Source organism: Chrysoperla carnea, chromosome 3, assembly GCF_905475395.1.
Source record: "Chrysoperla carnea chromosome 3, inChrCarn1.1, whole genome shotgun sequence".
Lineage (NCBI taxonomy): Eukaryota > Metazoa > Arthropoda > Insecta > Neuroptera > Chrysopidae > Chrysoperla > Chrysoperla carnea.
In genome coordinates, this window is record NC_058339.1 from 73,303,228 (window position 1) to 73,314,170 (window position 10,943).

Here is a 10,943-nt window from a genome sequence, read left to right on the forward strand (position 1 = left end):
TTATAAAATTATGATTCAGTAACTAGACCGTTAATCCTCTTCAGTAGCATTACATAAATTCTTAAAAATAAATTAACAAAATAAGATAAAAATAAAATAGATCTGCAACGCCCTAAAACAAATAATAAAATATTTAAGTTAAATGTGGGTAGAATTGCTACCCTTAAAAATAAAATTTATAGGGTGGGTAAATATATATTTATTTTATTTGTATCTTTTTTTGGTATTTAATTTTAAGGGTAGTAATTCTACCCAAACTTAACTTTAATATTTTTTTATTTGTTTTAGGACGTTGCAGATCTATTTTAATTTATTTTTATCTTATTTTGCTAATTTATTTTTAAAAGATTAAGTAATGCTACTGAAGAGGATTGCCAAAGCAATCGAAACCGGTCTAGCTATATAATAATAATTTAATAATCTAGCTAAATATTTTTACTGTGGGTCCTGAAGGTAATATATTTTAACAAAATGCAAAATTCATCCAATTGATTACAAAGGGGCGAAATCATTAGTTAACTCATTGTAATAATTTTTTAAAAATTGAAATAATTCCAATGAAACAGCTCAAATGAAATCCATTAAAAAAAATTACAACTTTTTCAATAAATCTGGCGCTGCTAAAAATAATTCAGTCAAATTAAATATTGAACGCTATGTCGTTTGTAATGTAAAGATTGTGTTAAATCCGAAGTTTTCGACCTAGGTAGACAACCGGGTCATTTATAAAAATAAAAATAATTTTGACCTTATTTCAATTTTTGTCGATTTTGACCCGGAAATATTTAAAACTGCAACAGTAAAATTTTATGTATAGAATGCGTATCAGCTGGTCTGAATTATACGCTATAAGGCGTTTTGAACGCTGTAAATTTGAACCTTATTATTATTTCGATGTTTAGATTTAGGATATATACATTGCGCCAATTTATTGAAGGCACCAAATTTTTATCTAAATTTCAAACAGCTGTATGTCGGCGAAAAATCATCGAATTTGAAACTTCCTTCAATAGCTCATTTGAAAATTTGTACTACTTTGTCTAGTTTTGGAATCTATGGCTCAAAAATTGTTCTCATTGCTGCCGCTTTGCACGGAGTTTTGAAAGGTTAAGAAATTTCATATGAAGTCGTTAGTCCTTAGTTCCTAAATTTTATATAAGTTTAGAAGCATACCAAAAATTTTTAAATTATTTTACTACATTATTTTTTTGGATGATACAGGAATATGAATCCAAAAGTGCCAATTTTGCTTAGAAAACGAATATCTTGATCATAAAAAAGTCGTACGTGAATTTTTTATAGCTCATTTTCAAGATAAGTAAAGAAGCTTTCGAGTGGTTTTAACAAATTTGTTGTAAAATAATTTTAAAACTTTGGTACGCTACTAAACTATAAAATTTAAGGATAACATTTCTCACTATTTCAACCCTCCGCGCAAAGCGGAAAGAGGTGATACAATTTTTGAGCAAAAGATTCCAAAACTTAAAAGTACAAATTTTCAAATGAAATTTAGGTAAAAAATTTGTTCTTTTAATAAATTGGCGTAGTATATTAGAAAATCATTTATAACTGATTTTATAGTCAACAGTATGTATATTACATTCCATTTATCAACTATACAGTATGTTTTTAAAAAAAATCTTACAATTATGGATATGTCGCAGCCAATTAGCTTAATTAGCCGTTCAGTTAACAGCCTAGCCCAGTTAGCAGAAAGTGAAACTAAATTAAAACAAGTGAAAACAAACAATTGACTGAGTTAATTGTTGAAATACCATGTGTAGACAGTGTTGATGACGCAATCGTGTTTTTTGAACGTAAGTAAAGAAAGATATACACTCTTAGATAGCCACACATTCATAACTGATATTCCCATATAATACTATAGAATTAGCACCTAATTTGCGCCTTCGTGGGAAAATAGTGATGTTTACAAAAAAATGTTTCAAACCAAAGTTGTTTATATTTTTATGAGGAACATTTTTTACATTAAAACTTTTGTTCTATCTTTAACGGTTTACAAGATGGGTTCTACGGACCCAAGAGACCTATGTTGCTCATTTACGAACTCAACCTCACTTTTAACGTCCTAAGCACGCAATAAAAATTTTAGCTTGATATCTCTTTTCGTTTTTGCGTTATCGTGTTGACAGACAGACGGACAAACAACCGGAAATGGACTAATTAGGTGATTTTATGAACGCCTATACCAAAATTTGGTTCGTAGCATCAATATTTTTAAGCGTTACAAACTTGGGACTAAACTTAATATACTATCATATATTTCATATATACATAGTATAATGACTAGAATAGGCAAGTAGTTAAACTTTATCGATCCAAGTTATTAGCCCAGCAGTTTGAATGGTTGGCCGTTTAATAAAAAGGCTAGGTTGTTAATTGAACGGCTAATAAGTTAGAACAAGTAGAAGTTGGCTGTGACATAGATATAACAATAACAAGAAATAAATACGTGAGAATAGTGTAAAACAAATAAATTTTGTATATTTTGTAAAATAAAAAGTTATTAAAATTAATAATGTCTATAAATGACTTCTCGTAAATCACTCCTTAACTTTAATATATTAATAGCATCCTCTGTATTTAATTTACGTACTCCTAGTTCCTGTAAGGCATCCTTTTGTGTTTGTATTGATTCATTATCTAATGTATCCATTAACAAAATCGCTGTACTTTTTGATAAAACCAATAATGTACATGCTTCAATTACTCTAAAACAGAAAAGTCAAGATTCAAGTAAAAAAATATTTTAAAAGATTTCGATCTCTGTTCTCGTGTACAGGGAATCCATAAATAAATTAAACTAAAACAAGTGAAAACAAACAATTGACTGAGTTAATTGTTGAAATACCATGTATAGACAGTGTTGATTACTCTGTCACATTACACATATATACCTAAACATGTCACACATACATAACTGATATACCCATATAATACATACTATACAATTTGCGCATAATATGCGCTCTTACGGGTAAACAGTGATGTTTACGAAAAAATGTTTTAAACAAAAGTTGGTTATTTTTTTATAAGGAATATTTTTTACATTTAAACTTTTGTTCTATCTCTAACGGTTTAAAAGATAGGTCCTACGGACCAAAGATACAATTGACCTATGTTGCTCATTCACGAACTCGACCTCACTTTTTATGTCCTGAGTACGCTGTAAAAATTTCAGCTTGATATCTATTTTTCGTTTTTGAGTTATCGAGTTGACTGATGGACGGATGGACGGACGTATTAGTCCGGAAATGGACTAATTAGGTGATTTTATGAACACCTATACCAAAATTTTGTGCGTAGCATCAATATTTTTAAGCGTTACAAACTTGGGACTAAACTTAGTATACCTTGCATACTACATCGAATTATTTATTGGCGTGCGTGGAGGTTTAAGTACTTAGACTGGATAGGTTAAAATACAGTGAAACTTGGTTAAGTGAAAAACCTCCATAAATGGAACTCATGCAGCACTTTGGCACTGAATTATCTCTGTTAGTGGGACAAAGCAAACCTCTATATATCTGGGATTCGTTCTTTTGATTTTATCGTCATAGTTACCTCTACAACTGAGACAGCGAGTGAATGTTATATGCATTAACCTGTAACTGAAAACTGAGATAACATCGTTTTGTTTGTTTACTTATTCTTATTCTACCAGAAAATTACCCAGTTTTAGTTTTGCTTTACTGTCATACGGATGTTTATTTGAAAAATGTCGAAACGAAAGCTCAAATTGTTATCAGTACCTGAAAACTGAAGTTAATATCCGCTTATGAGAGTGGGAAGACACACGATAAAATTCAATCACAATGTTCTAAAGGACAAGGAAAACTAAAACGTATACATTTATCAGAATATCCTGAACTTGAACAATGTTTGCAAACATGGGTCAAGATGATTAAAGAAAAGGCACAAGATTTCGCGCAAAGGCTCGATATTCATAATTTTTTTAGCAGCAATGGTTGGTTAGTGGCATTAATCACACCTCTATAACTGAAATAATCTTTATACTGACGTATATTAATGGAACCCTTTGTAAATGAGACAGATATTTATTTATACCAGGATATCTGAGTTACTGTGTAAATGGAATATAAGTGAGATAAATTTTCAGGTCCCTTAATGTCTCACTTAACCAGGTTTCACTGTATTTAGTCTGAAAAATGGGAGAAAATAATAGTCGCATCAATGAATGCTTTTACTCGGGAGTCATAAATAGCAATTCCGATTTCATGATTTTTTTAAATGTTCCTTATTGTATATCATTTAAAATCAGAAACCTTTCAAGGGCGGGAGGCAATGTCCCGACTGATGTATCGACGCCCAGCCTAAATAGATGATAGAAGTTTGAAATTTCGAAAGGATAATTATTTTACACAGTAGGTGACATTTAAGAAGGGATTTTTCGAAATTCACCCACTGAAAGAGTGAAATACGGGATGAAAGTTTGTATGAAAATATATACCATCATTTTTGAGTTCACTATTTAACTGATTTTAAAAATTCTTTCAGCTTTTCTTTCTCTGGAAGGTTTCTGATTTTAAGTATACAAAAAAGAAACATTTAAAAAATCATCAAAATCGGAGCTGCTATGGAGGACTTCCTAAGAATGGCTATTTTATGTATTCCTTTATGCGACTATATTAAGGGTTGTCTTCATTGATTTCAAAAATTTTACATAAAAATTGACTTACGTTTTAAAATAAATTTGAGGTTTATTTGTAAACTGTGCAAACAATGGTAACAAATTCTTCATAATATCATAATGTAATTGTTTAGCACCGCCATCATTAAAAAAATTTTCTAATATTAATTCATCATATAAAAATAAATTAATTTGTTTTGCAATTAATTTCCAAACAGATGTAAATATTTGTATTGTTAATAATTCATTTAATTCATGTAAACGTGTTGCTAATATTTGATACATGGGACAACCGCTCGTTGTTAACGATAATGAACGATCATCGTTAATATATTGCATTGTATTCCATGTATCGTGTCGATATGAACGACTTCGTGCTTTTACATCCAGCACAACGGTTTCCGTTAACATTGATATTAAATCGTTTTTCATATGTGTATATAATGAAATTGTTTCATCGAACACCGAATCTGTTTCCTTGGGTTCATCTTCGTTTCTTGATAATTCTGAGTCTGTATGACCGTGTTGTTTTATAAATTGACTTTTAAAGTAATGTAAATTTATAAAATGCTACAAGAAAAAAAAACCTCGTGAGTAGGGCTCCAATCACTAAGGTCACATTTTTTTATTAACCCGCAAAGCAAAAAAAGGGGTGTTATAAGTTTTGACAGCTGTGTGTGTCTGTCTGTCTATTTTTATTAAAAAAATCTTAAATTTTATAGTGGATTACTGCAAAGTATAGTAAAAAAAATTTCTTTTTCAATATATTTCGTGTATATTTTAATTATTAAAATGCAATTCCACAAAGTAATGCTTGACACAATCGATATTCCTAAATTTATTATAGATCTACCAGCCGCTGGTAGCTTCAGTGGCATCGTCCGTGGCCTACTATTTCTATAACGCCCTGAAGATTAAACCAGTAACTTTAAAAAAATGTGAATACTTACAATTGTTTCACTCCATTCAATTAACGTATCAATAATATACGAAATTGTATTTAATATATAACTAATACGTGATGTAAATGATAATGATAATGGACCACCAGTAATACCTGGTGTTGTGCTACTAGATGTAAGAGTATTATCCGGATGTGATAATTGTAACAATCGTATACGAAAATCATCTAACAAATCCAATTGTAAATCTAAAAATTGTAAACGATGACCTGGTTGTGGCAGCGATTGATATCGTTCACTCATTGTTTTTAATAACGTGATAAAAGTGTTACCACATTCTGTTATTTTGATATTATCTACATTATCATTATCATCGTCATCGTTTAGTATGATGTTTTGTAAAGCTGTTGATGAGGTAAATATTGAATCCATTTTTTCTAAAGCATCTAAAAAATAAATAAAAAATACTAGTTTATAAAATAGAAATAATTTACTAAATTATGTGCATTCGAAATTTGCGATAAATAGATGTTCAGGGTAGATATAATACAAAATTTACTCCCTCCCTCCTTCCTAAATGTACTCATCTTTTTAATTAAAAACTTTTTATTTCATATTGATAAATGGTAAATAACCTGGTAGTCTAAATTGAAACTACTGAAAACGGGCCCACTTCCTATTTTAACTAGCAAGAATTATTATCGCCAGTTGGCGGGATTTATATGGTTTGAATTTGAATATTTTGATTGGCCTTTATTTTTTTTTTTGAGTAAAAAAAGATAGATGGCGCTACTCTGTATTGCCCATTCCGCCAGTTTACAAATTTATACAGGCTTGATTGGTCTTTAAAAATAGTAAGTACAAGTATTGCCATCTGGTAATCTAAATTGGAACTACTGAAAACCGGTCCACCTTCTCTTTTAATTCGTACGAATTATTTTCGCCAGGTGGCGGATTACAACTCCCAGTTATCAATACTTACATTTTTTCTCCATATTTAACCATTTTTGTAGAATAACAGGATTGGTTAACGGCGTCAAACAGCCTGATTGACTGATAGGTAAATTATAAACAGTACGTAATTCACGATCCATTCCTAATGTTTCATCCACACAATGTGAAAATAAGGCATCATCATAGGCTAATGTTGGTAATTCATTATCCAATTTATCGATACAAATTTGTATTAAACCTTTCATAAACTCGATCTATTAAATAAAAAACAAATTTTCTATACACAATGTTCTTAAAGGTTTCAATAATTCTACACAAGCTCTTCTTTTCTTTTGGACACACTGGGTACTGGCCCGGGGCCCAAAATTATTGATTTGTAATGCCATTTTCGAAATTTCTAGGTCCAAACTTATGCAATATTAGTTTATATATATATATATATATATATATATATATATATAGTTGGGGAGATTACGATATCCTTGACATCACGATTTGACGATGGAATTTTGTTAGAGCAAAACAAATCGATAATGAAGAGTACGACAGATTATAATATTTAATTTAAAACATATGTGCAACTCCCTGAGAAATTTTTACTACTTTTAGTTGATGATTGGACTATCTATTAGCATGGAGAATAATTTATCTATTTCATTGATATTCGCATTTTGATTGCGTTTATTAACTTTTTTGGACCATTTGTGTAGTAGCTTTATTTAAGTGTTTAGGCCGTTTTCATGAACTAATTAGTGCAATTTAGTTTAGGTCGTTTTAAGTGTGTAAAAATATATTTTCTGATTTTTTTATGGTATGTACTGAGTTTATTTTAGTGTTTAGTTCTTGTAAATCGTGTTGATTACTTTTAGGTCATGTTTATTTCTGATTTTTATTGACTATTAACGAACTAAAATGATTAGACATTGCATTTAATTACACCAAATTAGTAAATAATAATTTTAAATATGTTAATAATAAAATGAATGCTATTTTGTTTCAAATATTGCAAAAAATTATTATTTTATTTTATTTTACTTGTTGTTTTATCTACAAAACCTAACTTTATTTTATTAGAAGACAAATGAGTACAAACAAATAAAAAAAATGATAAACTGAATGAATACAAATAATTCAAATAATACCTAATTCCCACCATTCTTTTAAAAAAATAGTTCACTGCAAGTGACTTATTCTAGGGGGCTTTTTGAACAACCAATCATTTTCAGTAGAATTGTATATCTATTTATGTAATAAATTATAATCTGTGTCTAGGGCCTTTGGAAGTTTAAAGACGGCCCTAATACATAGTTTTCCGTAAACTTACCCTTGCATTAATATGATGCATAGCCAAACGATTAATAACCGGTTGTATAATATTTTGTATAAATTGTTGATGATCACGGATCCAAGTTAATATCTGTGTCATATACCATTCAGGTTTATCGGAACGATTTGTTTGTTTGTTACCATAGAAATGATATTGAAAACGTTTTTTTAATGGACGTATCAATAATTGTATTGGTAAACAGATGGTATATGTTGATGGAACTTCTTGTAGCTGTTCGTTTGGTGGTGGTAATTGTATTTGTAATAAATATTCACAATATGTTTGTAATTTTATTATTGATTCATTATTTGAATTCAATATTGGTGATGTTAAATTTGTATTTACAAATGGCCATTTAATTTGTTTTAATATCTCATCAAATACACTAAAAAAATAATACATATTATAATACTTAAGGAAATACGAGCACCAAGGCAATTTTAAATAAAAAGCTTGATTTTTTTTACATGAAGTTGGACTACGTCTAAATTAGTTCTGAAATTTGGGCGGTCTATAGTAGCTGAGATATTTAAGAAAACGTCACCAAAGAAAATAATGTAGAGATAAATTGTCCCAAAACCGCGTGCAGAAGGTCGTGCGGCTAGTTCCGGAACCGAAGAACTCCTTTTGCCTGTTTTTTACAACGAAAAACGAAACCTATTTTCAAAAAAAAATTAGCCGTCTCCCAAAATTTTCCGAATTGATTATCAAAATCCGGTGATTTACCCAACTATAAGGAAAAAAATGCAGTGTTACTTACACAGAAAATTTATCTTTTAAATAATTATGCCAATGATGTATAACATCCTTTAAATAAATTAACAAATGCGTTGCAGGACATGCACGTAAATTCAATTGAATCTCACATAAATTTGCATACAGTGTAACACTTAATTCATCATCATGTTCAATAATCGATTGATACAACTCATTACTAATATTTTGAATTTTTTTCGATATATTAAAATATTCGATAATAATTTCTAAACTTTTAATCTTATTAACATAATCTTGTAAATGTTTAACAATGTCATTGGTTGTGCCCAAATATTGGATTGCATTTGTTGAATACGTTTCAAATTCTCGATTTATTTTATCGATACTTTCAATATCTTTATTTAATTTATTTATTGCATCTTTTATAATTGTATGTGCTTCAACATTTTCTAAGTCTATCTAAAATGTAAACAAATAATTTTTTTAATATTGATAAATGAAAAGTGACTTGGTGGTCTAAATTGGAACTACTGATAAAGGGGTTCACTTTCTGTTTTAATTAGTACAAATTTTTATCGCCAATTGGCGGAATTTATCTGATTTGAATATTTGATTGGTCTTTAAAAATAGTAAGTAAAGGTATTGCCACCTGGTAGTCTAAATTGGAAATACTGAAATCGTTGCAATTCCCAGTTATCAATATTGTCTACAGCTGTAGTGGGTGTATTTAATAATAATAATAAAACATAAGAGAGGTACATAAATGGGTACCAAGCACCTAGACCAAGAAGTTCTCTTGAGAACTACCTACCACCCAAAGGCGAGACGTCTCCGGGTAAGAGGTGCTATTTTAATTAGATAAAGCTAGAGAATTTTGCCTATACGGAGGACGATGAAACCATCGTTCTCCATACAGGCCTTGTAAGTGAGATCATCAGAGATCCCCATGTTATGAAGGTAGTAGTTCAATCGACATTATTTTGCTAAGACTCCACCCTTTTCTGTGCCCTAGTGAGTTTCAGGCGAGGACATTCGAATGGCCTAGCTGTGGTTATACAAAGCTTGGCCTATCGCATGCTCTGCGAGTCTCAGTAATCAAGATATGTCTGTCGTAGCCATCCCTTAATTCGATGAATTACGAAACATCTTGCTACGGGGCATGATAGGCTCGGGTGAAACGAACGCTTGAGACGACCCCTCTCGTTTCAACAAGATCGCTTCTTCATTCCCTTTAACGCTAGAGTGGCCCGGTGCACAGATCAGTCGGACTGTGTTATTCAGTCACAGGTGATACAGTTCCTTGAAACAGCAGGCGATTTATTTATTATTTAAGTGATCGGTAAATAATTGTAGCATGGTGATCAAATTATTCTTAAGTTTTCGTGATAATGGTAAAAATTCCCTGACTTTTTTGAAGTATCATAATTTGAAATTCTGATGAGGATAGAACAGTCAGCGGTGCAAATTTGCAAATTAGCTCTTAGCGAGATTTCTCTCTGGAAGATAATTAATCCAGAAAATAAAATGTACTTAAATTGAAAATTGTACACCTAACAAGAATTAATAATGTCCACTTAAATACCGTTTTTTTTTTTTTTTTTTTTTTTTTTTTTTTTTTTTTTTTTTTAATCTGTCACTGCCTAGAGATGAAAATTTACTAAACTTTACTTTTAAAAATAAAATTATACCTTTTTTAACGCTGTTTCTTTTTCGTTTATAAGTTGTGTTTTTATTACATCAATTTTATTCAAATTTTTTATGTCTTTACCCAATTCTTTATTAAGTCGTTCGATGACTTTTAGCCTTATGGGATTTTGAGTTGGAATATTCATTTTTCAAAATTTGTTTTCTGTAATTTAAAAATACACATCACACAACATACACGCATATGTCAAAATCGTACTGTCACTACCCGCTGGTCACTACTGTCATTTCACACGAACGCAGATTGATTGAACCATAGAGATAAATACAGATAGAGAACGCGTCTGTAAGTGGATGCGATATGCGAAGCGTGAGAGAACACTGTCAGTGAGTTCCCCTGTGTCATTGTCATAATTAAATGTATCTTGCAGACAATAAAATTGCGAAAAAGCTGTATATCAGATGTATTTGGTGGAATTAAAACACATATTAATGAATGTGTATTTTTCAACCACCAAAAATATATGATGTACGGCAAAGTGTCGCATTTTTTTGTCCAGAAGATACATTTTGTGATACTTATGAATTACGTATAAGTGTATGTATTAGATAAGGACAAAGGGGAACTCACTGGCAATCTTCTCTCTGCTACGCATATTGCATCCACTTACAGGCTAGCAAACCCCTCGCGTTCTCTAATAGCTCTATCTATATTATCTCTATGGAT

At 30.4% G+C, this 10,943-nt stretch overlaps 1 protein-coding gene across 2 annotated transcripts; it reads right to left on the reverse strand.

The window, feature by feature from the left end:
- Nucleotides 1–2,198: 2,198 nt before the first annotated feature.
- LOC123295337 (RAD50-interacting protein 1) lies at nt 2,199–10,712 on the reverse strand. 2 transcript variants are annotated; one of them, XM_044876650.1, is made up of 8 exons: nt 10,485–10,712; nt 10,261–10,421; nt 8,616–9,031; nt 7,853–8,240; nt 6,557–6,782; nt 5,623–6,020; nt 4,722–5,242; nt 2,199–2,732 (listed from the first exon to the last, which is right to left on the reverse strand). In XM_044876650.1, the coding sequence occupies exons 2-8, from the start codon at nt 10,402–10,404 to the stop codon at nt 2,534–2,536; spliced, it is 2,292 nt and encodes a 763-aa protein (XP_044732585.1). In that variant the 5' UTR covers nt 10,405–10,421; nt 10,485–10,712; the 3' UTR covers nt 2,199–2,533. The 2 variants fall into 2 exon arrangements, with proteins under 2 accessions (XP_044732585.1, XP_044732584.1); XM_044876649.1 differs by having other exon boundaries at nt 10,261–10,712.
- Between the last annotated feature and the right edge of the window lie 231 nt (nt 10,713–10,943).